The sequence below is a fragment of the Ambystoma mexicanum genome, chromosome 5q, assembly GCF_040938575.1.
Source record: "Ambystoma mexicanum isolate Mex_15411 chromosome 5q, UKY_AmexF1_1, whole genome shotgun sequence".
NCBI lineage: Eukaryota > Metazoa > Chordata > Amphibia > Caudata > Ambystomatidae > Ambystoma > Ambystoma mexicanum.
In genome coordinates, this window is record NC_090933.1 from 419,523,244 (window position 1) to 419,548,070 (window position 24,827).

General features: G+C 49.8%; 1 protein-coding gene across 2 annotated transcripts in view; it reads left to right on the forward strand.

Moving 5' to 3' along the window:
- LAMA3 (laminin subunit alpha 3) overlaps positions 1 to 24,827 on the forward strand; it is a 1,348,901-nt gene that overhangs the window by 728,441 nt on the left and 595,633 nt on the right. For both annotated transcript variants that reach the window (XM_069620910.1, XM_069620909.1), the window contains exon 23: positions 19,243 to 19,375. In XM_069620910.1, coding sequence (XP_069477011.1) covers positions 19,243 to 19,375 — 133 coding nt within the window. The remainder of the gene's footprint in view (positions 1 to 19,242; positions 19,376 to 24,827) is intronic.

Sequence of the window (24,827 nt, forward strand, 5' to 3'; positions counted from 1 at the left end):
TCCATCCACCCCACCTCTCATACACCCTGCCAAGACTGTGTCGGTCCTAGTTCATGCACCTCAGATCAGGCCTGACCCCATCCCACTACCCCCAATGCCTGCACCTACTCCCATGCTGAGTGTGCAATCCCACACACCCAGTACTGAGTCCACCACGGCTCCTGCCCCTAGTGTCCACAGCGGCGTAGGACACTCTGGATCCCCACCCCCTTCCAAGCGCAAGAGGAAGAGTGCACGTCCGGCACAGGCTGATTCCCCAGGCACGGCTGCACAGTCCGGCCCATCAAGGAAGCCAAGCTTCACAGACGCCGAACTGAATGCACTTGTTCAGTATGTGTCAGATCATGATAGGGAAATGGTCATCGTTGCAGGGTCCAAGACCACACATGCCAGACGCCAGGCACACTGGCAGACCATTGCTGACAGAATAAGTGCCCTTGGAGTAGTGAGGCGCACAGCTAGTGATTGCCAGAAGCGCTGGAATGACCTTAAGCGCAGGGCAAAGGATAAGCTGGCCTCAAGTCATGCCGCAACCTTGGTGACTGGAGGTGGGTCCCCAGCACAGGAAATAGAACTCACACCACACGAGTCCGTAGCTGGATCCTACGTCACCGAGGGACAACTCCAAGGTGTGGGAGATCTCCCTGATTACGAGGCATCATCCGGTGAGTGCACATGCATGTGTGTATTATCCATGTGCATGGTGTGTGTGTGAAGCATTCATGTTGGGTGCCTGTCAAGGGGGTGTGTGGCAGAGTTGATAGTGGCACCCATGTGCCTCATCCAGTATGTTCAGTGCAACACCATCTGCCCACAGCACTATCCCAACTGGCAACAGTGCACATATGGCCCTACACCATGGAAGTTGCCCTTGAATTGTCATTTTGTCACTACATTGTTGCTCATACTCCCCTGTCTATTCATCTGATGTCTTACATACCATTCCTATACTTTCCCCCAGCCAATCAAGTTTCATCTTCACATGCCTGACATGCAATGATACCACATGCTAATGCGTCCTCTGTATATAAATGCCAACCAACATGCTGTCATACTGTGGATGTTGCCTTGACATCCACCTCCTACCTGTGTGCTTTGGTACCGTCTGGTTTCGAGCCCCATTCCCTCACACTCCATGCTGCTCTTCATGGTCTATCTTCCCTGACTTCTACAGTTCAGACCATCGTGCCCTACTCACGACACCTGCTTGCTAACAGTCAAATGAGGGCACCCTGCCCTCCAATGCGACCCACCCTATTGCTGACAAGTGCATCTGAGCCTACTCAAAGCCAACTCTCACTGACATCTGCTCATACATGCCTTTGCCTGTCCCATAGACCCTTCACATGGTCCCTGTCCTCTCTCCTTGCTCCTCTTCCACCATCAATGGTGGGACCCGTTGGGGTGTACTCCTGGCCTCCTTCCAATCCTCAGAGGCCACAATTGATGTGCATGGTAATGGGAGCATCTCAGTCCAAGGCCCTTAGGCCAACCTCATTCTCCTTGAGAAATGCTAGCCACATCTCATCAACTTCCTTTCCTCTCCTGCTGTCCCCCCTCCTCTCTCCTCATCAATCCTGCACTGCCTCCCTGCACCCTCCCATGATCCTTCTCCGCCTCCCACTCCAACTCCTACACATGCTGCACCTCTGATCTCTAGCACTCCCCGTAAGTCCTCCAAGGCTGTCAACCTCCTCCACAATTACACTCCTTTCACTGCGGCTGCATCAGGCATTCCTCCGATATCTGTCACTTACATGAGGTTATGCACCTTGACATCCTTGGTCTCATGGAAACATGTCTGACGGCCAGCTCTGTCTGCATCCTTCACACACTCCTACCTGATGTTCAGGAGACCCTCTCCTTGGCCCGCCACTACTGTGCAGGGGGGGTGTGCCCTTGGCTTCCCTGAGGGTATTCCTGCCACTGTCACTCCTACTTAGACCTACTCCACTCTGGAATGGCTTGTGTGACGTCTCTCTCTACCACACCTTGACATTCACAAACTGTGCGTACTGTGTCTGGGAAAACTGGTCAAATGTACTACTTCATTTCTGAGTGTCCTCACCTCTCCTCCTCACTCATGTCCCCAGACACAGAAATCCTCTTCCTTGTTGCTGTACGCATCCACCTGCATGCTTGTTGACCCCCCCACGTGACCTTTCTGTGACCTCAGCAACTCCCTCTCACCCTCTAGACTCCCGTCTGTCCCTACTCATTCTGCAGGGCACACTCTTGATGCTCTGATCTCATCTGACTTTCCCCTCTCCGTCCATCTCTGCACTCCTCTCTCCTGGAGTGATCACATTCTCCTCTCCTCCCAGCTCACCCTCACCACCCCACAGGCAAAGCCACCCTCACCACTGTCACACACCTTCTTGGTATTCCAACCCATGAAGTGTGTGTCAGTCGAGGCTCATGCTGCCAAAATCACCCCCCCATCCAGCTCCCCCTTAGGCTCACTCCCATCCTGACAGGGCCCACTCCATGCTCCACTCTATGTCAGGTACACTGGATGTCTTTGCCACGGTCATGACCACCTGTCTGAAGCCCCATGCCAATGCAGAGTCCTGGCATGACTCGGATCTTGTGAACCCAGACCACAGGTGCCGGGTGGCAGAGAGGGAATGTCCTGCATCATGCTCATCCTCTGGCAAACTGGCCTGCCACATGCTCCAAAGGCAATAGCGCCTCACCCTTTTCACCAAGATGAGATCCCCAATCCAAGGGCACATATCTGCGGCATGTGACAACTCTGCAGGACACATAGAAATCTGCAAGGACCTTGCCGAGCCAGATGCAGTGTGTACCTCCCCTGTCCCCTCCGAGCCCACAGCACTGCATGATTGTCTCTGTACCCCTATAGGCCACCCCCCCCAGCACTTGTCTGCGCCTAACACCATCTGCCCTTGACGTTAAGTCCTACTTACCTTGTACAGCACTTCCAGCCGCCACTTCCCCTTGCACTTCATTGTGCCACCCACCCCTGCACTTGCGTGACATGAATGACACCAGCACCAGTAGGATTGTTGACTGGCATCCCCTACTGCCCCACCACCCCTCAGTGCTCCGCTGTACCTTCATACATTTCTGGACCGGTGCTTCACGAATGCTATATGATTCCTTTACAGGTGATGGGGAGGTGGAATCTCATTGTTTACTGCATTTTGTTGATGTAGACAAGGCACTGTGCATCGTGGCCAATTTGGACTAGCAGATCCATGTACAACATGTTAACTTATTGATGTGATGATGCAATGTCAGGACCAGAGTGGTAGAAATCCAAAAAAGTTGCCCTCCTCTCCCTCTTCACTTGGTGGCTATGTCACATGCCATGTGTGTGATGGCATGTGCCTTTGACATGGCAATCACCGGCCAATGTGTGATGGCAGTGCTAGGCAGCATGGTGAGCAGGCGTTGCTCTCCAATCTGTACATTGTATGCCCTGAGCCTCCCCTACAGACCCAGTGATGGTGAATGCATAGGAGGTCTCCCAGTCATGTGGGACATGTGTCGTAGAACTACTGCCTCTGTTGTTCATCAGCCCTTGTTGCATGCCATGGTGCTAATGCCTGTTTCCATTTTTCTCTTTCATGTCTTTGCAGGGGACGAAGCACTTGTTGATGCTGGGGATGTGGTGGTTGAGCCGTCCCAGGAGGGCAACCCGGGCCGACCTTCCACAAGTGAGGGACGTGGTGTGTTTGTGGGTGAAAACCCACAAGTGCTGCAGGTCGTGCTGTCGAGGGGTGTCTCTGGGGGTTCCTCCCCCGAGCAGTATTCAGGTGTAGACTCGGAGGATGACACCTATGTGCAGTCGCAGGTGAGTGTTCTTGGGAGAGAATCTCCTCTGTCCGACCCACCTGCAGCCGGGCCATTGCCCTCAATGGGGATGTCAGTGTCGGCAGCTCAGCCTCCGGTGGTTACGGATGCAGGGCCACACCACACAATCTCTGATCCTGTTCCTGGGGCTGCAGATCAGAGAGGGAATGCAGTCCTGCAGCCTGAGGCCTTGCCGGCACAGCAAGGCGCAGTCCGCCTTGCCCCAGGCAGGTGTGGTGCCCGTCAACGTGGTGGCCGTATGCCACCTGGCAATACCGCTTGGGAGCAATCCATCTACGGTATGGCCAACCAACAGGCAGCATCATCCGAGATGATTGCACAGGCCATGGATAGGGTGGCCACTTCCATTGTCCCCCCAGAAAGGCTGATGGAGCGACTGGAGCAGGCTACAGAGTCCATCTGCCAGGCACACAGGGAGGATATGTTGGCGTCCAACAAGGACAGGCGGGCGGCACTGGCGACTCTGCGGGAATCACTTTCCATGGAGTCCCAGCGCCACAGGGAAGGCCTGAGGGAAGAATTCCATCACCTCAGGTCGACCCTGTTAGAGCTTGAGGCTTCATCCCATAGAAGGACAGAGGAGCAGCTGGAGCGTCTGACACGGACGCTCTCGGCCGAGATGCAGGCAACTCGTGCGGAGGTCAGGTCATCCCGGAAGTTACTGCATGGGGACCTCCGCATGATTATAACCCAGAACCAGAACTACCAGACCCGCCTGCTTGCAGCCATGGAGGAGCAAACTCGTGCTTTGCGTGGCCTGCCTCCCATTGTCACACCATCTTCTGAGGCAGCTCCCCCACCTCCTGAGTCAGCTGCAGGGTCTGGCCAGAGCGATAGCGACTCATCTCCCACAACAGAGTAGCCGTGTGGGCCACGAGCCTATGGGGTGTTTTAGTTTCCCATGATCCACACAGGTGGATTGTGGCGTGCATCCTGTCCTCGGACCTCATAGGTGCCCCCCCCCCCCCCGCCGGCCCTTTCATGGCCATTTTTTCTCAATTTTCTTTTTTCTTTTCCAAGAGTGTTGCCTTGTGTGGGTACCTGGGCATACACTGTATTGTGGCTGGGCACATGCAGGCTTGTCCTGAGTTTGGTTTCGATGCTTGGGTAGCAGACATCCACACCCCTCCTGCTTCCGTTTCCATGGGCTTGCAAAGGGTGTGCCCAAGTGACAGCAAATTACACGGTGACATTGGACTCCCATGAGCAGTTGGCCAGTCCATAGTCAATACTGTGTAGACATTCATAGTGTACATTGTTGTTGCACCTAACTATGCATGATGGTTTGATATGTGCCTCTACTTACATATGTTGCTCATGTTTTGAAGGTATTTCACACAGTTCTTCACACGGGCATACTCTCTGGAGTCAGACTACATGTCGGTAGATGTGCACTGACACTTTTGCGTGGCGCCATCACTGTACATCTGGACGGTGAGGACATACCAGCAGAATCAGGTAATGAGACTACCATTGATTACATGCATTGTGTCTTGTTTGGGTGGGCTTCAGGGTGGGTTGGTGTGTAATTTGATTGAAATTACTCTTACACAGGTGTGTAGTAGTGGCTCCAGCGCGGTTAGCTGTTCAAGTGCGGCTATGTTCCATTTGGGGCACTGCTATTTGTGACACCGGTGTCATGTTGTGATGGCCAGTTTGTTTGCTCTCACATACCATGACATGGTGTCCTCAGTGGCGGGACTGTGAAGGGAATGGGTGACATGGCAATGTTGTCATGTAGTGAATCGCCTGTGGCAATGCATATTTGATTGATGGAGTTGTGTCTTTTCGTTGTGATGCATTGCTGGTGTATGTGTAGGTAGGGGTGCACACATAGTGACACTTCCATGTTAACAATCTCAGGCTGATGTGTATCTGACAGTTTATTGTCAAGTAATTTTGTGACATTGTCAGGTAGTGTCATCATTGATTGTCAGATGGTATGTGCCAGAGCAGTGTGCACTAGCCAGCACTGTGATTCCTAGGTGAAGAAGTTGGCCACCAGTTGCGTACGGGCTGCCACCCCCCGTGCCCTTTCCCCTCCCATGTGCAGCGGGCGTGCATGTGGTTGTGGATGTGGGGGCACCACCATGTCCACGGGCAGGCCCCGGCGTGTTGCAACGTTGTGCAGGACACATGCTGCCACTATGATCCTGCACACTATTCGGGGAGCATATAACAGCTGCCCGCCAGAACGGTCAAGGGAGCGAAAGCGTGACTTCAGCACTCCGAATGTGCGCTCCACTATGCCCCGTGTTGCAATGTGGGCTGTGTTGTACCTTACCTCGGGTGGCGTGGTGGGGTTCCGGATTGGGGTCATCATGTGGGGGCTGATAGGGTAGGCACTGTCCCCTGCGGAGGTGGTGATGGGTATCATTAGTGGTGTTGTGTCATGACCCAGTATCTGACATGCATGCATGTGCAGTGGCATTCATGCTCACCAAGCAGCCATGTATCTCCATGCTGGCCAGCCTCTAGGTCCCGGCATAGTGTAGACATTCTGTAGATGAAGCTGTCGTGGGTGGACCCGGGATAGTTGGCATATACTGATGTGATTATTCCCTTGGCATTGCATACAACTTGCACGTTGATGGAATGCCAGTGCTTGCGGTTTCTATAGATGTGCTCTGTTGCCCTGGGTGGACGTAGAGCCACATGTGTGCAGTCAATTGCACCAAGCACTTTGGGGAATTGAGCCACACCATAGAATTCCTGGATGCACGTCCGCCTTTCTGCATGAGTCCTGGGGAGATATATGTGCCTGCGGACTGATGGCCGTGCAGTGATGATGTTCAAGACCTGGTGTAGGCAGCGTGACTGCGTGGCCTGTGACACACCACCCACTATGGCACTTGTCCGCTGAAAGGATCCAGTGGCCAAGAAGTGCAGTACATTCAGGACCTTCTGCAGGGGGCTGAGTGCTTGGGAGCACAGGGTGGGTGATGTGAGGTCATCCTCCCACTCACTGACCAGGTCCAGTATGATGTGTGCTGGAAACCTGTACCTCCCATACACCTGGTCATCAGGCATCCCGAATAGGCTGGTTCTGGGTGTGAATATTCTGGCCCTGACTCTCCTCCTCCTCCTCCTTTGGTAGCCCACTGCCACTGCTGCTAGGAACGGTATGTTCATCCTGGCATCTGGCTTGTTTATTGATAAGTGCGCAAATTAATGCCTTGCGCGTGTTCTAGGCGAGCGTGTGACCCTCGCACCCCTGGAATCTAGTTCCCACTCCAATAGCATGTGGAAATTCCCACGCAGCAGGCATACAGGTGCGCTGACGTACTTGCGTGTGTAAGTGCCCGCGCACCCCTGAAATACACGTACATAGGCCAATGGCGTGTACGCGCACTTTTGGCCAATTACACGCGATGTAATACACGTACATTGGCCAATCGCGTGTACGCGCACTTTTGGCCAATTACACGCGATGTAATACACGTACATTGGCCAATCGCGTGTACGCGCACTTTTGGCCAATTACACGCGATGACACTCTGACGTGCAGTATTTCCACGTGTGCTCCGTCATCACGTGCTGAGTGGGGAACGCCCGTGCGGATCACGTCAGACGCGCTTACGCGGTGAGGGACTCTGGTCCAATAGAATCGCGTATGCGTGCTGACGCACTTACGCGCTAAGGCCCTTTCCTCGGATTTCACGCTGACGTGCAGGAATTTCACGTGCCAAATCACTCCGTATCAAGCTGGCCACCCGAAAACACACGGAACACCACGCTCCTGCCCAGAAGGCCGAGTTACTGCCCCCCCAGTGCCCTGAGCAGCCTCCCACGTGCTATCTGCTGCTGCCTGCCTGCCTGCCTGCCTGCCTGCTGCCACCGTGCCCTGCCATTTGGTGCCTGCACATCAGCCATCTGCAGGGGTCCAGTTGCTGTGTCCACCCCTGCTGGAACTGAAGACTCCCAACTGGGATTACATCGCTCCACAGCCCAGCCCCAGGACCCAGTTGCCCACCCACACCTGCCTCTGTGGTTGCCATGTCGGGCACTTCGACATCTGGCACCAGTGGCAACCCCAGGCCAGAGGGGCAGAGGGGCACCAGCTTCACTGCCACCGAAGTTGGTGTCCTGGTGGAGCATGTCCTGGGGCAGTATGATGCCCTCTTTGGATCGTCCCGCGCCAGCAAGGAAGGACGGGAGAGGATCTGGGCCGACTGTGTGGTTGCCATCAACGCGGAGGGGGTGGCAACCCGCAACGTCCAGAAGATCAAGAAGCGCTGGGAGGACTTGAGGTCCAGGACCCTTGTGAAGGCCCGGCGCCTCGTGGAGGGGGGCCGGGGCCGCATGAGTTCCATCCAGAAGAGGGTCCTGGAACGCGTACGCCCAGCGCTCCACGCCCAGGTCCTTGAGAGGGAGGCCCGTCTGGAGTTGAGCGGTAAGTGTGCAAGCATTACTGTGTGAGACAGGGCATGTTGCGGTGTGCTGGTTCTATGATACTTGCCTGTATGTGTGCCATGGGCCATGTATGCATGTATGTGTGCAGGGACATCATGGTAATGCATGTGCGACCAGTGATGTGTGACCCACATGGTTGTTGCATGTGTTGAAATGTGGCATGGGGAGCCCTATGCAGATTTAGGACATGAGAGCATGCCAGTCTCTGTACCTGGACATGGATGGGGGTGAAGGATGGGTGCTGATACCAGGTACATATATGGTAGCCATGTCTGTGTGCCTGACCTGCGTGTCTGTGACTTGTGCATGCCATGGATGCATGACACATGTGTGTGACAATGCACAGATTCTGTGACGCACCCAACTAACCCTTGTTTCGCCTGTGTTCGTTGTGTTTGGGGCCAGATGGATGTGACTGAGGTGAAGTGTGTGCATGTGATATGCATGAGCCATGATGCATGTGAGTTACATATCATTGAATGTTTCAAGAGTCAATTGGACATGCATGGAAATGTGCATGGCATGCACCATGCCTGTTACTGTGTGTGTTTTGCCTGGACTGACCCATGTGTTGTGGAGGGACATGATGGAAGTGTACTTTGACAGGGGTGCTCATCTGCTATTGCTTCCTGTCTAGGGGACCATTTTACAGTAGCCTGATGCTTGTGTCCTTTGTCTCCCTCTACGCAGCGGCTAGTGAAGAAGAGGGCGGAGACGGCGCTGTGGAGCAAGGCGGCGGGGATGCCCCCACGGCTGCAGCGGAAGGGGTGGGTGAGCCCCCACAGGGGCCTGCTACGGCGGGAGACGGTGAGGAGCCATCCAGGTTGGTGGTTTGCACAGAGGAGGAGGAGGCCGACACTGGTGCACACATGGGGCCTGGTGGGAGCATCCCTGCTGGTGCAAGTGGTGCAGTCCAGGGCCAGGGGCAGGAGGCAGCACAGGTCACCGTGGAGGTGCCTGTGCATGTCGCTGTCCCTGACCCTGTGAGTGCACCACCATGCACCAGCAGGGATGCCCCGTCCCAGGCCCGTCCGCAGGTAGTGGGGATGTCCATGTCAACTGACTCCCCTCCACCTGCGGCCGTGGGAACCCCTGGCCGCGTGGAGCAGGTCCTGATTGGGGTCGCGATGCGCACGGCTGTGATTCGTGATGACGTGCGTGCTTCCCGGGAGGAGCACGCACGTCATCACGAAGTGCACCGTGCCGACGTGGCCCAATTGGGATCGGCCATGTTCGGGGGGTTCCTGCATGTGTTGGCCAATCTGACGGCCCTCTCCTCCTCTGTGCAGGCTATCCACCGGTCGTTCTCCTTGCCGTCTTCCGGCCCAGATGCCACCATGGCCCCCTGTGGACCTGCCCCGACCAATGCAGCCAGCTCGGTGGGGATCCCATCCCTGCCACAGTTGGGAGTCGGAGGTCCAGCAGGGGTGGACGACACAGCAAGTGGACCCCAGCAGATGGAAGATGTGCCGGCATCATCGGGCAGGGCACGTGCACGACGGCGTCGGTGGTTACCATCAGCCTGGATGCCGTCGTGCTGGCAGAGGCAGTGGCGTCGGAGGCAGCAGCGGGCTCGACGTGGGAGGCATCATGGCTCAGGGCCATCAAGATCAGAGGGGCAGGCATCGGCCGGAGGGCAGGGCAACCCTGGCATGGCGGTGTGTTCCGTGTGGGAGGAGTTTGGCCAGCGGATAGGTGCGGAGCGGCAGCGGGCGGAAGAGGAGCGGCTCGCCATGGCCAGGGCGGAGATCTCCATGCGTCGGGCATTGAGGCGGGCTGAGTGCCTCGAGGAGGCTCGCAGGGATTTTGGTGAGCACATGGGGTTGTCCCTGCGAGACCTCGGGGCCAGGACAGAGTCCCGCCTCCAGGACATTGACATGGAGTTCGAGGATGCCCTGGCCAGCATCACCAAGTGAGCCGCAGGACTAGCCCGCTGCCTTTGTATATAGTTTTTTAGTTAGTTAGTGCTAGGTTTCCTTTATTTATTTTTATTATTTTGGACCGCTCGGACAGTGGCCACTTTTTTGTACATATTTATTTTATTAGTTAGTATTAGGTTTCATTTGTGCTGTTGGGCTCATGGACCCTGGAACATTCCTGTATATATTGTTATATTTTGGGAGATACATTTTTTAATTTTTTTATTGTTTACACCATGACGTAATGGTTTTTCTTTGATTTCCTACTACATGGTTTTGCTTTGGACAAATTATATTGATTTTTTAATCCTTTGTTTTTTGGTTTATCATTTTTGTTCTCGGACATGGACCTTTTATTTACTTTGCCACATAGTTGTATGTTTTATTGGTTTACTTGATTTGTGTTTTTAATACATTTTTATATTATCTTACACTTGTGTTATTTTCTCTTTGGTTTCTTACATGTCATGATATGGGTTTTGACATTCACTTGCACCCATTGTGTATGTGTGTGTGACGGACATGTGTTCTTTTGCATACTTGCCTTTGGGGTTGTGTCATGTGATTGCATTCACTATGTGGGTGCATGCAATCCTTGCCTGGGTGTTTGTGCTGGGTATGCTGGCCATTGCTGCCATGATTGTGTATCGTCAGGACCTGGGGCCAGGGGGACATGGGTGGGGGCCTGCTGGCAGGTTCCCCACAGTGCTGGGGGTGGGGGTGGTGGGAGACATGGGTTGGACATGGGTGGGGGCCTGCTGGCAGGTTCCCCACAGTGCTGGGGGTGGGGGTGGTGGGAGACATGGGTTGGACATGGGTGGGGGCCTGCTGGCAGGTTCCCCACAGTGCTGGGGGTGGGGGTGGTGGGAGACATGGGTGGGGGCCTGGTGGAGGGTGTCCCTGGTGGATGGGGGGTGGGGGTGGTGGGAGACATGGGTTGGACATGGGTGGGGGCCTGCTGGCAGGTTCCCCACAGTGCTGGGGGTGGTGGGAGACATGGGTGGGGGCCTGGTGGAGGGTGTCCCTGGTGGATGGGGGGTGGGGGTGGTGGGAGACATGGGTGGGGGCCTGGTGGAGGGTGTCCCTGGTGGATGGGGGGTGGGGGTGGTGGGGGACATGGGTGGGGGCCTGGTGGAGGGTGTCCCTGGTGGATGGGGGGTGGGGGTGGTGGGAGACATGGGTGGGGGCCTGGTGGAGGGTGCCCCTGGGGGGTGGGGGGTGGGGGTGGTGGGAGACATGGGTGGGGGCCTGGTGGAGGGTGTCCCTGGTGGATGGGGGGTGGGGGTGGTGGGAGACATGGGTTGGACATGGGTGGGGGCCTGCTGGCAGGTTCCCCACAGTGCTGGGGGTGGGGGTGGTGGGAGACATGGGTGGGGGCCTGGTGGAGGGTGCCCCTGGGGGGTGGGGGGTGGGGGTGGTGGGAGACATGGGTGGGGGCCTGGTGGAGGGTGTCCCTGGTGGATGGGGGGTGGGGGTGGTGGGAGACATGGGTGGGGGCCTGGTGGAGGGTGCCCCTGGGGGGTGGGGGGTGGGGGTGGTGGGAGACATGGGTGGGGGCCTGGTGGAGGGTGTCCCTGGTGGATGGGGGGTGGGGGTGGTGGGAGACATGGGTTGGACATGGGTGGGGGCCTGCTGGCAGGTTCCCCACAGTGCTGGGGGTGGTGGGAGACATGGGTGGGGGCCTGGTGGAGGGTGTCCCTGGTGGATGGGGGGTGGGGGTGGTGGGAGACATGGGTGGGGGCCTGGTGGAGGGTGCCCCTGGGGGGTGGGGGGTGGGGGTGGTGGGAGACATGGGTGGGGGCCTGGTGGAGGGTGTCCCTGGTGGATGGGGGGTGGGGGTGGTGGGAGACATGGGTTGGACATGGGTGGGGGCCTGCTGGCAGGTTCCCCACAGTGCTGGGGGTGGGGGTGGTGGGAGACATGGGTGGGGGCCTGGTGGAGGGTGCCCCTGGGGGGTGGGGGGTGGGGGTGGTGGGAGACATGGGTGGGGGCCTGGTGGAGGGTGTCCCTGGTGGATGGGGGGTGGGGGTGGTGGGAGACATGGGTGGGGGCCTGGTGGAGGGTGTCCCTGGTGGATGGGGGGTGGGGGTGGTGGGAGACATGAGCAGGTGTGCAGGGTAGTTCCCTGTGGTGTGTGCTGCCTGCAGGGGCCGTGGAGGGTGTACAGGTAATGCCTGGGAGCACACAGCCAATTCGCGTGTGGAACTTCCCGCGCACCCCTGAAATCCACGTACCCGGCCATATCGCGTGTGGAACTTCCCGCGCACCCCTGAAATCCACGTACCCGGCCATATCGCGTGTGGAACTTCCCGCGCACCCCTGCAATCCACGTACCCGGCCATATCGCGTGTGGAACTTCCCGCGCACCCCTGAAATCCACGTACCCGGCCATATCGCGTGTGGAACTTCCCGCGCACCCCTGAAATCCACGTACCCGGCCATATCGCGTGTGGAACTTCCCGCGCACCCCTGCAATCCACGTACCCTGACTAATCGCGTGTGGAACTTCCCGCGCACCCCTGAAATCCACGTACCCGGCCATATCGCGTGTGCAACTTCCCGCGCACCCCTGCAATCCACGTACCCTGACTAATCGCGTGTGGAACTTCCCGCGCACCCCTGAAATCCACGTACCCGGCCATATCGCGTGTGCAACTTCCCGCGCACCCCTGCAATCCACGTACCCTGACTAATCGCGTGTGGAACTTCCCGCGCACCCCTGCAATCCACGTACCCTGACTAATCGCGTGTGGAACTTCCCGCGCACCCCTGAAATCCACGTACCCGGCCATATCGCGTGTGGAACTTCCCGCGCACCCCTGAAATCCACGTACCCGGCCATATCGCGTGTGGGACTTCCCGCGCACCCCTGCAATCCACGTACCCTGCCATATCGCGTGTGGAACTTCCCGCGCACCCCTGCAATCCACGTAACCGGCCATATCGCGTGTGGAACTTCCCGCGCACCCCTGCAATCCACGTACCCGGCCATATCGCGTGTAGAACTTCCCGCGCACCCCTGAAATCCACGTACCCGGCCATATCGCGTGTGGAACTTCCCGCGCACCCCTGCAATCCACGTACCCTGACTAATCGCGTGTGGAACTTCCCGCGCACCCCTGAAATCCACGTACCCGGCCATATCGCGTGTGCAACTTCCCGCGCACCCCTGCAATCCACGTACCCTGACTAATCGCGTGTGGAACTTCCCGCGCACCCCTGAAATCCACGTACCCGGCCATATCGCGTGTGCAACTTCCCGCGCACCCCTGCAATCCACGTACCCTGACTAATCGCGTGTGGAACTTCCCGCGCACCCCTGTAATCCACGTACCCGGCCATATCGCGTGTGCAACTTCCCGCGCACCCCGGTATGCACGCACACGTTTATTTTTTCTCTCAGCGCGTGTCTGTGTTTGTGGGTACCCCTTTGTACGTCATTTGTCCTGGAGGGCCACAGTATTGGACATTGATCATGTCTGTATATAGGTGCTATTTGTTGGCGCACCTTTTAGCGCACATTTCTTGCAGGCGCAGAGACGCTACCGCCTGCTTTCTTGTGGCGGTCGTGTTTGTGCCTGTTTGTGCCTGTGCGCTGCTTTGAGCGTGCGCTTTTTTGCCCTATTCTATTCCATGAATACGTGTTGTATGCGAGCGTGTGGGCGTTCCGCGCACTTGCCTCCTATACTTTCCCCGTGCCGCCCACATTCTTCCCCATTCCGAGTGTTGTGCCCCATTTTATTCCCCATTCCGAGTGTCCCGCCCTGTGTTCCGCCTACTTTAGAGCTGTGCGCTGCGCTCGGAGTGATAGCGCAGTGGCCGTGGCGCACGACGTTGGTTGACCTGTGCGCCGGCCTGCGCCGCGCGCTTTTTCAGCGCACGTCCTCTGCTTTTCTTGCGCACGGACTTCCATGAATCGATGTGCGCTGGTTTCCCTGCGCTTTTCGCTAATTTTCGGCGCAGCGCACGTATTGGCCCCTCTGCGCCGGGATTTTCGGCGCACATTTATTCCATGAATCGGCCTGTAGATGCTACTGCTTACATTTGTATTAACATTGTCTATCTAGTACTATTTATTGAATGGTAGTGCCTATATTTACATTGTAGTTTTGTAGATGGTGATATGCATTATATGCTAGTGCCTTATTGTTATATTGCATTATGAAATAAGTAAGTGAAAGTGTAGGTTTGATTGTTGACCATGTTCACATTTAAACAATAGTTGCATTCAGTAGTAAAAGCCACATTTATAAGAAAGGATTTACTGACCTGGCTTTGTAAAAGGCTAGAAAACTGTGGTTGTTGACATTTTCAAAATTGCTGTAATTAAATAGCTATACATGATTTAATTTAAAGTTTAAAACTGCAAAATGACAAGTTTAACCTTATTTAAATAGTATATACTTTTGTAAAGGGTACTTACTTTGCATCCGCACTGGTCACTGTCTTCACTTGAAGTGAGTTATATTATTAATAGGCGTTGTGGAATAAGAGTCACATTTGCGTGTTGTCTAAAGCATAATTGGCATGTGCGTTTGTTGTAAGGTAAGTACGGCGGAGTGTTACGGTATGTTGATTGGTTGATGTCCATTACGCATGCCATGCGCGTTTAGTTTGTATTTAGACATGAGCAAAAATGAATTATGCGGATTTGGCAATCTTAAGTTGTGAAAGTTTGGTACGTAAATATTTGTCAACATCCGCAATGTAAGTGTATCTAGCATTAAGCATGTGTGTGCATTTGTCATGTTGCTGCGTTATTCAAATCATGTGATTATAAGTATAGGTGCAGCGGTAGGACAGTGTACATGAGCACAATGTTTGTAGCTGAATTGTGCATATTGTATATTTTGTATGACTGCACATATGTTTCTTTGTATGTAGGCAAATTATTGTAGTTTGTGTTCAGCAGGCCTACATATATATATTTATTCACATGATTATTATTGTATTACATATGCATTTTTATATGTATTTTTTATGAATATGTGGTTATTTCAACTGTTTTTTTTTATGTATGTAAAAATAGTGTTCATTATTGGAGATGTGTGGGTCCTGTGGTGACTGTTTCACAATTTGGTTTTCATGTTTGGCAGCACATACTGTGTGGATGCGGGAAAGTGTGAATCACCAAAAAATGTATTGTGCTCAGACAACTGTAAAAAGGTGTGTACATACATGTTTAGTTGGACATGGACTACATTTTATTTTTAAGAAAGAAAATCAAATTTACACTATTTTTGGGATCAATTGCATACATTTGACGGATGAGGGGGAATAATCTTTTTAGCTAATATTCTTGAAGGCCTATATCATGTTTCACAGTAACGTGCTCCTTTATTTTTTTTATAGAATATACTTTTTGAAAATAAATTTGTATGTGTTGCCTTGGCTGTACTATGCATTTCCTTGTGTATCTTGTGTGTAGCTATGCTAATGTTGGCTGAATATTGTCGATGAAATGATGTGTTGTGTTGCTTGAGTGTATGTTGTAATGTGTACGCGGTGTTGGATAGTGCGTATGCTGAGTGTGGTTATGATAATGCTGGCTGAATATTTTTCCTGTAATTATGTGTTTTCTTGCCTGAGTGTATGTTGGAATGTCTACAATGTGGGTTTATAAGTATGTTTGCAATGTGTACACAGTGGGGGATAGTGTGTATGCTGTGTGTGGTTATGCTAATGTTGGATGAATATTGTTCCTGGAAATATGCACTTTCTTGCTTAAGTGCATGTTTTGATGCATACGCTATGTGGGTATGTGCGTATGCTATGTGTGGTTGTAGTAATGTTTTTTATTTCATTTTTTTATTTTTACACACCTGGTTGTAGTAATGTTGGCTGAACATTCTTACTGGAATTATGTGTTTTGTTTTTGAGTGTATGTTGTAATGAGTACACAGTTGGGGTAAGTGCGTATGCTGGGTGTGGTTAAAAGCTGCTGTGCGTTTGGATAGCATGGTTGCTGGGCATGTGGTTGGCATGTATTTTTCACTAATTTCGTATTTGTTTCACTGGGAAACTTGGTTGTTAGTGCACATGCATCACATATAGACACGTTTTCAATCCTTAATATCTGCAAATTGGCCTAGTGGATTTAAAAAAAAAATCAGTGCTCCAATTCAAGCTAGAATCCAGGCACCTGCAAAAAAGTCAAAGTGGACAATTTTAAGATTTTTTGGCCGTTATGTGTGTTTTTCCTGTGGGAAAACCCCATGTTAAAAGCTGTTCAAAATGCATTGAAAGTAAACGTTTTAAAAACTGTGAAGGCCTTAATGTTGCTGCCGTAAAATATTACTTTGGATTATTTTGCCATGCAAGCTTTCGGAAGTTATTAAGAAAAGTCATTTTCGGAAATGCCATAGAGACCTTGTCTTAACCTTAACTAGGGCGAAGGCATATGCCAAATAAATGACTTTGTTAGCCTAATTAAGGTATTGACTCGTTGTTTTCTTCTGCATCAACATTCTTTTCAACCCTTGGCTAACACGGTACAAGCGAACTGAACTATATATACAGTGATCAATGCACTTTATTGTATGATTACATATCCAGCAGTAAACTGACCCACCAGGTAGCTGGTATAGAAACATTGTGCTGTGGTCCGCTCTCATTTTCCTTGAGCAGTAAAGTTTAGAAAACCTCTAGTAATCATGAGACAGAAGCCTAATTCATGGACTAGCATAGCTGTTCTAATAATAAGGACTAAAATCCAGCTCACGATTTGTGCACTATGCCAAAAAGTTATGATTCATTTGTAAAATAATGGAGATCTGTTTGACGTGTGCAATTGTCATGGAAACAATTAAGATGTTAAGATTTATGCAATGCATTCAAGCATTTATTTGGCATAGAGGGACTCCATCGGGGTACGCTCACCAACGGCGGCGGGGTATGGCGGTTAAATTGTGTAACATATACACAAGGCACCAGCTGATAGTTCATCAATAATTCAAGGGTTTAGACTGTCTTGAGTAGATTAGTTGGGATTACCATTCCCATTCCTTTTATCATTTGTCTGGTTTTTCCAGGCAAAGATGGCCGCCATTGTTTTGCCGCATGGAGGGTGTACTTACCGATGGAATCCTTCTTCTATTTCAGTGAAACTGCTCCACACCATGTTTATAACTCACTGGTTGTATAGGGACCCGTTGTTGTGATCAAGCGGCGAGGAGAGCCGCGAAACGCGTTAACGTTCCCAACGCGCACTTTTATTATGCACTTTGGGAGTGCCACATTTTGATGGCCTTTTAACTTTTGTGCCAACTTGCAAGGCACTAATAAAGACGTGTATTTTACCACTATTTTGGTGTCCGGATCCGTTTACTTTATGGATGTGAAGAGTGCTACTCACCCTGCTTGACGTTCATCAGTGCCCAGAAGATATATATATAGTTGTGAAAAAGCGGCGAGTTGGCCGCGAAACGCGTCACGCCTCGAGTGCTGCACTTGGGAGGACCCACATTGGGGTCATACTTTCTACTTTCTGAAATGGATTTCCATGATTTTTAAATATTTTTAAATATTTTTTCCCGTGTGGATCAATAAAAGAAGAAAATTAACAAAACGGAAAGCGGTTGGTGTGGAGTTTTACTTTCCCCCCCCCCTCCTTTGTTTGCTGTTTGGTGGAAATTGGGCAAGCATGGCTTTATGGAGAGTGCAGCTCGACTTGGCTACCCTAAGGTAGAATTGACAATATATATATATATATATATATATATATATATATATATATATGTGTATCCATCTGCTCCCCTGTGTTCTTTTAGATCCCCTGCTGCCAAACGCCCCGTTTTTCGCTCTCCCTTCCTTGTATTCCTTTCCTCACTGTGTAATTCTTCCTATGACTTATAAAGCACTTTGTTGCTTCCCAAAGCTAGGTCTGCACCCAATATATTCCTTAATAATAACATAATAATAAAAATAATAATAATGATGATAATAATAATAATAAAAATATGTGTCTTTCCCCCTGTCTCTTTACCCCCTACTTCATCCTCTTTGCCCTCTCTCTGTCTTTATTTTCTGCTCTCTATTACCCTGTTCTTCTTTTTCCCTTTCTCCTTCTAGTTTGTTAATTCTTATTGTTATTCTTCCCCTACTCTCCCTTGCCGCTTACATTTTTGTTTACTACTGATTTTCTATTTTTCTTTGTATCTTTGCATGTTTAATTCTATTGTTTTCATTCTTGTTCTCTTTTGTCTGTGTGTCTGTTTTCTAGTCTCCATTGTCAACTCACTTTATTATCCTCAGTGACTTTCGTTCTGTTCTTCTTGTCTATGCATTTTTTTATCGCTCTGTTTTTCACACCATTTTGGCCTCATTATACTGTTTTCTAATTTCCCTTTCTTTTGCATTATGTGTGCTTCCATGTCTCCTGTGTTGGTAATTTCCTCTGCTTGTGTGCATCTGATGAAATAATGACTTGTCCTTTCCACTGTGGAGCTCATTTTGCTCCTATACATAATTTGATAGTGGGGACCTGGTACGTTTGCGCTCAGGGGTAGCCAGGTCCCCCCCACCACATTTTTGTCATTTGCACGGCGGAGTGCAAATGTGCAGGGCAAAAGGCTGCATGCCCTGCACTATTGCATTCTGCCATGCAAAGTGCGTAAACGCTGCCTGGCATGCAATTATGCCAGGCAGTGTTTACTTTTAAGTGTATATGCTGCCTGCCATGCTCACATTTCGGCAATCATGTAAATGTAATTGTATAGGGATCTCTAGCATTTGGATTGGTATGAAAATTCATGCCAGCACAAATGCTGGAGCATCTATATGGCGGAGAGCAAGGGAGGCAGCGGAAACGCTGCATTCTGCCCCTTCTCTACACTATACAAATCCTCGAAAATGAGCATTAACGTTGTAAGTTTTTTGCACACAGTGTAGGTTGCTGTTAGGTTTGCACTGTGCCACACGCCTGCACTGCCTCACTGCCATGTATATGTGCATGCATGTTATACTGTGAGTGTGTGTCACCTACGGTGGTTCATGTGTATCCCGCATGGCTTCTAAGTGATTTGACTAATCCACGCTTTATGGTTATTTTTTATTAACTTCCATTTCACAGAATGAAGTGAGGGTAACTCTGAATGTGGAGAAATCCAATCTTTACCTGTTCCATATTATCCTGCGATACATTAACCCTGAGACAGAAGCTGAGACTGGCCAGATCACCGCTTCTCAAACTCGGCCGAACCGAGGTAGGTGGAAATGGAACTGAAAATTGAGCAGGTGCAATGCGGCATAAGACAAGGTAAAAGTGCTAATGAAATATACACAATTGGTGGGTATCATTCCGATTTCGGCAGTCATGGTAAACATGGGCAGTAATACCATTGCCCCTTGTTTAACCTATCCACCTCATTATGGGTTCCTCCTGTACAGTGAATGCTACTGGTCACTTGATCAATCTCCTCCTTCTTCATGCCCTACAGGCCACCCAGAAGCATCAGGGCTTTTTGTTCACATTGAGATGCAACTTAGAAAACTTCCAAAATTACTTGAGAGTCGTTAGTTCCTCATGGGTCGTGTATACCACTGGTAAATTATCTAGGCTGTGCCTCCTGCATGCCCTCCTGCCCGCCCAGAACCATCAAGACATGTTTCCTGCCTTGAGCAACACATTTTAAAAATCCTCCAGGACTTGTGTGTGGCTAATTAAACCTGTTTAGTAAATTGTACTCATCACATGATCAAGCTATGCCTCCTGAGCCTTTCTGGCCAACCCAGAACCATCAAGGGATGCTCCCACCTTGAATAACAACTTAAGAAACTCTTTCCAGAGCTTGTGATCACCTTTTCCCTCCTGTTAAGTGTGAGGGGTCAGTATTGCGAGGCGGACAACTGCTTATAGCTTTCTCAGTATTTAGCATATTATTTACAAAAGAAAATGCAAATAAACCTAACTAAGCCTACTCTAGCAGGGAGTTCCCTATCTAGTTTAGGATCTAAGGGAAAATCTAGTAGAATACGCAAAACTGGTCCTCACACTAAACAGCAAAACATTCAACATAAATCATTAACAACATAAATAAAGGATTACCAAATAACCAGTGATTTAGATAACTTCCACTTGACCTGGGTAGTGTGCTCCAGCACCTTGAAGCATCTTTTGTGCTAGATGGAATTACAAATAATGATCTTAGACCAAATAATCGGAAACAGACTCAAAAAGTGTGTCAAAATACTACTTTATTCTCATTTAATAAAGCAGGGAGAACTGACAGACATCGGACTGATGCATGCACACTCACACAGATGCTTGATTACATAGAGGTTTTATACCCCAATATGCTTCACCTATGACATCATTCTACGTGGCAAATCATAAAATCTATCAAGGGATGACAGTGGTTTAAAGGAACATATCTACATATAGAATAAATGTGGGTTAGTACCTCATTGGGTACCCCTTATCTGTAGGGCACGCCCTGTAACATTATTTATAGCGCCTAGATGCCTCCAGGCCTTGCTGAGCTTTATAAATAACATTACAATACAATACAATAGTCCAATACTTTGCCCATTGCAGATGTGTTCTTCTTTAATCTAAGAAGAATGTCTCCTTTGTTCATAGCTTATCCTGTTTAACTCCCCTTGTGCCTTGCAATTATTGTATCCTTGGTCCTAGCCCAGCATAGCCTTTCTGTTGTTCTGCACACTGAGCTTTCCAGCCTCTCCTTATTTTGCAACCTTGGCCTGTTTCTGAGGTAGATTGGTTGAATTCGACATGAAGCAGCATCCAATTTCCTATCGTGGTCAATCTTACTAAGTTATATATTCCTCCATAGCAAGCCTCTATATGTTTCCTTTCTACCTTGCGTTACTGCATATTTACAGTTATTGACCAGTAAGTTACTTCATCTACTTTGTTATTCACGATTACTTCAGCCTTAGGTACATATTTCTCTTGGTGCTTTTGTTACACTGTTTCTCTTAAGTATTTCATATCATTTCAATATAAGTTTATATATCTTCTTCATGACATCACATTGCCTTTGTCATATTTCACTTTAATATTCCATGATGTCCAAAGGTTTGTGCTGACATCCGTCCATGCGGCATCCTTCCACACTTTGAATGCAAGGGTACATTCTGTATGGTTGTCTGAGTACATAACGTCTCTCACACACTCGATGCGGTATAGGAACAATACATGGGCTCTCATGTACAGCTCTTTTCCTGCTGTTGTAATATGACGGCGGTGAGGGGCTGGGAACTAGTGTGAAAGCATCCACCAGCTCCTCTACAGTAGACCCCTTTCCCAGTAATGTCCAAAGTAAATGTCTCCCAAAGAAAAGAAAAAAAAAGAAAAGTCTTGAATCAGTTCTTGAAAGTTCCAAAAGAAAACAAAAGTTCATCCAAACAATAATCCACTGGTAACAGTTCTTTCTCCATTTATTGAAAAGTTCCCTTACCAATTTCCACAAAGAAAACAGCACCAATGGTTATCCTGGATAACCTCCTTCCAGGATAAGCTTGATAAAGTTCAAACAAAAGCACCACTTCTGCTTCAACAACTGTTCTCTGCAGCATCTTTATTATAACTTGTCAGGATGCTTCTTCTTAGGGTGTTGCTTTCCTCGTGCCAACTCCCTTCTGCTAATGGTACTGTGAAAGCAGGTTCCTTTGCTTCACAGTGTACTACTGCTTCAACCACCTTCAATGTAATAGTATCTGACAGTTTCATAGATAACCACATGTCAATTATCTCTGTTGCAACTTGGTACTTTAAGAATGTATCAGGTGACTTATAGACAAGAATCTTCAACCTCCACAAGTAGGCAAGCACTCTTCCTTCCTAGGCCATAAGAAAGGGGCAGCCTCTTCGCCTTTAATGTCTGTCTTAGAGTTACCACTAGGATCTGCCTTGGCTTCTTGACTGCTTCTTTCTCTCAGCGTCAACAGTCACTGCTCTACAGATTTTTGATTAGTTCTTTTAACAAGCACCCATCTCCCTACCCCAACTTATGTACACCTTCTTGATTCCAGCAGTTTGCCCAATGCTGTATTGCCACTCATCCAGCCTTGGATAACCTTGTCACCCTTGTATCAGAGGACCCTGGATTTGTAACAACATTCACAACTTCAGAATATTGGTGAATTGATCTTAATAGGTCTAGTTTCTGGTTAGAAAGGAGTTTTCCTTCTGGCTTGGGTAATGCTTGTTTTTCTTGCTACTTCAGCTACTTCTACAATTGAAAAGTGCTTTGTTCTAGATGTTACAAGATTCAGGATTCTTAATAGAAACAGAATTAGGTACACACGACCACTCTTTGACAGAGAATTCCACTTCAAGGGACTGTAAAGACTTTTATTCATATAGAATGCTGCTTTAACGTTGATCGGAATCACAATCATTCATACGCAACCTTTCTTTGATGTAACGTTCTTGTAACAATTCGGAGGAAAGTCAACTGCTCCCATGCAAGTGATTACTATCAACGTTCATCCTCCTAAGTGGAGACACACGACCACTCTGGTACACTTATTTAAGGTAACAATGGAAAATGAAAGCTTTGTTTCACATGTAAGCACTTTGACTTGTTTTAAATGTTTGTGTGTTACATTTAGTTTGTTAAAGAGACTTCCAATGGTAACAAACATTTACTCGCTTCTACTGCTACGCGAGTTCAATTGGAGCTGGTTACAGTTACTGGCAAGGAGTTATTAGTGAATTGGAGTACGGAGCTTCACTCACCGGCTCCAAACCACAGCGGTTGTGGGCAGCTTCCACTTCCCGACTTTTCTTCCTGCTACCATGACTTCAGGCACTCTTGGGACCCACAACCCTCTGCAGCATGGCTTCCTTTATCCGGCCTCGACCACGGAGAGTCTCCTTCTCTCCTGCTTCCCTCAGCTTGCTTCTGCTGCACACAGGCCTCAGGTGTCTGCATGGCTTCAGCTCTGCAGTCACAACTTTTGGGTGCACCTAGGGAAACTGTTAACTTCTTCCAGTGTCTTCCAGTGCAGCCACAGCCAGACTGGGATAGTAAGCACAGCACCATTTCAGAACATGCAGGAGAAATCTGCTCTTCTTTTGTCACGGCTTACTTTAAGTGGTCACACTTCTTTGTGAACTGCCAGCCTTCGTGCTCTTCTTCTTCTTCTGCTACTACTGCCAACCATCCAGCTCCTTCCTACTGCTCCTTCCTGCTGCAGCCTTTTATGCCTCTCAGGTGGGGCAGTTGACTTCAGGTGTAGGCCTTTAGTGTTAATTGTCTGACCCTGGCAATGGCTGTTAGGCCTATTTGCCTGTCCTTTCTTTCTGCATGCCTCCTGAGGACTCTTCTTCCTCACAATCCCTGAGGGATTCTGGGACATGTAGTTTATTTTAAGGAAATTCGGCTTTTCCACTTCTTTAACACATTTAAGGGCAGTTTTAATTCCCTTAATATTTTTAGAAGAGGAATTGTGTGGCTTAACTTTATTAGAGACAGATGGTAGAGAAAAGGCAACATTTTCACCATTCCCTGTAGTGTACTCTTGATACTGAAAGGGACATTTAAACTCAGGAATTAAAAAGATATGTTCTTTTAAGGAAATGTGTTTAGATATTTCAATCTCAGGTTTTGGCACCTTAGTTTTACTAATGGAAGGCTGGACACTATTAGAATGGCAACAATCCATAACTTTTTCTAGGATGGCAATAAGTGTATCAGAGGAGAAATACTATGGCTCATATCTTGGAATCTCCCCACAGCCCTGAGCCTTGTCTCCACCCAGGTGATCCTCCTGCAGTACACGACCCCCAGGATTGGGATCAGGAAGCGTCTGCCCTCTCATGGCCACTGTAGAGGAGACTTTAGGCAGGGATTTGGTGCGGGATCCACACGATTCTCCACATAAGTGAGTTCCACTACTCATATGACCAGGGACCACCTCCTGTGCTCCCTTCAAACTGCCCCGAACTATCAAGAGATGCTTCTTGACTTCCATGCCACCCTTAAAAAGTCCTCACCAGGCTGGTGAGCAACTAGTTCCTCCTGTGCAGTCAAGGCCACTGGTCACATAGCCAGTATCTCTCTCTAGGAGGCTTGCACACCCACGAGTTCAACAGGCCTGGCTAGGCATCCTCATTGCCAGCATCCTCAGCTAAAGAGGAAGATAAGAACTTCGCCTGCATGTGCCTGTTACGGCTGGGATAGAGCGAAGGTCCACAACCCTACTGCCTAGGGCAGACATGTGCTAGAAAGCCTCATTCCATTAGTATGTAGCATAACAATGCTTAGATCGCACCGGGAGGGAAGAGGGTGATGTCTCAGTCAAACAAAAATCTGATAATTCAGAGTCAGACTTCACTCGGTTCCATGGAGCTGCTTACCTCCTGCCTCCCACTGTCACAGAAGTCCTCTGCTTAGTGTCACTAAACAAAAACAACTTCCCAGAATATGTGATGTCATGTATGTCAGAATGAGCAGTGCATGGTGACGGTGCAAGTTATGGTTGTGTAGCATACCAGAAGTGGCACATTTATTTGGTTTTCAGATGTTGCACTGCCACCATAGCGTTCCTTTAGCAACGTTTTTTCAATTAATTCCAAAGGGGTTTACTAGAGCAACTTAATGAAAACCTCCCTTCAACAAAGGGGCTGATTCATGGAATTATTTGCACCGTAAAACGGGGATTTGTGCGCCATTCTGCGCTCAAATC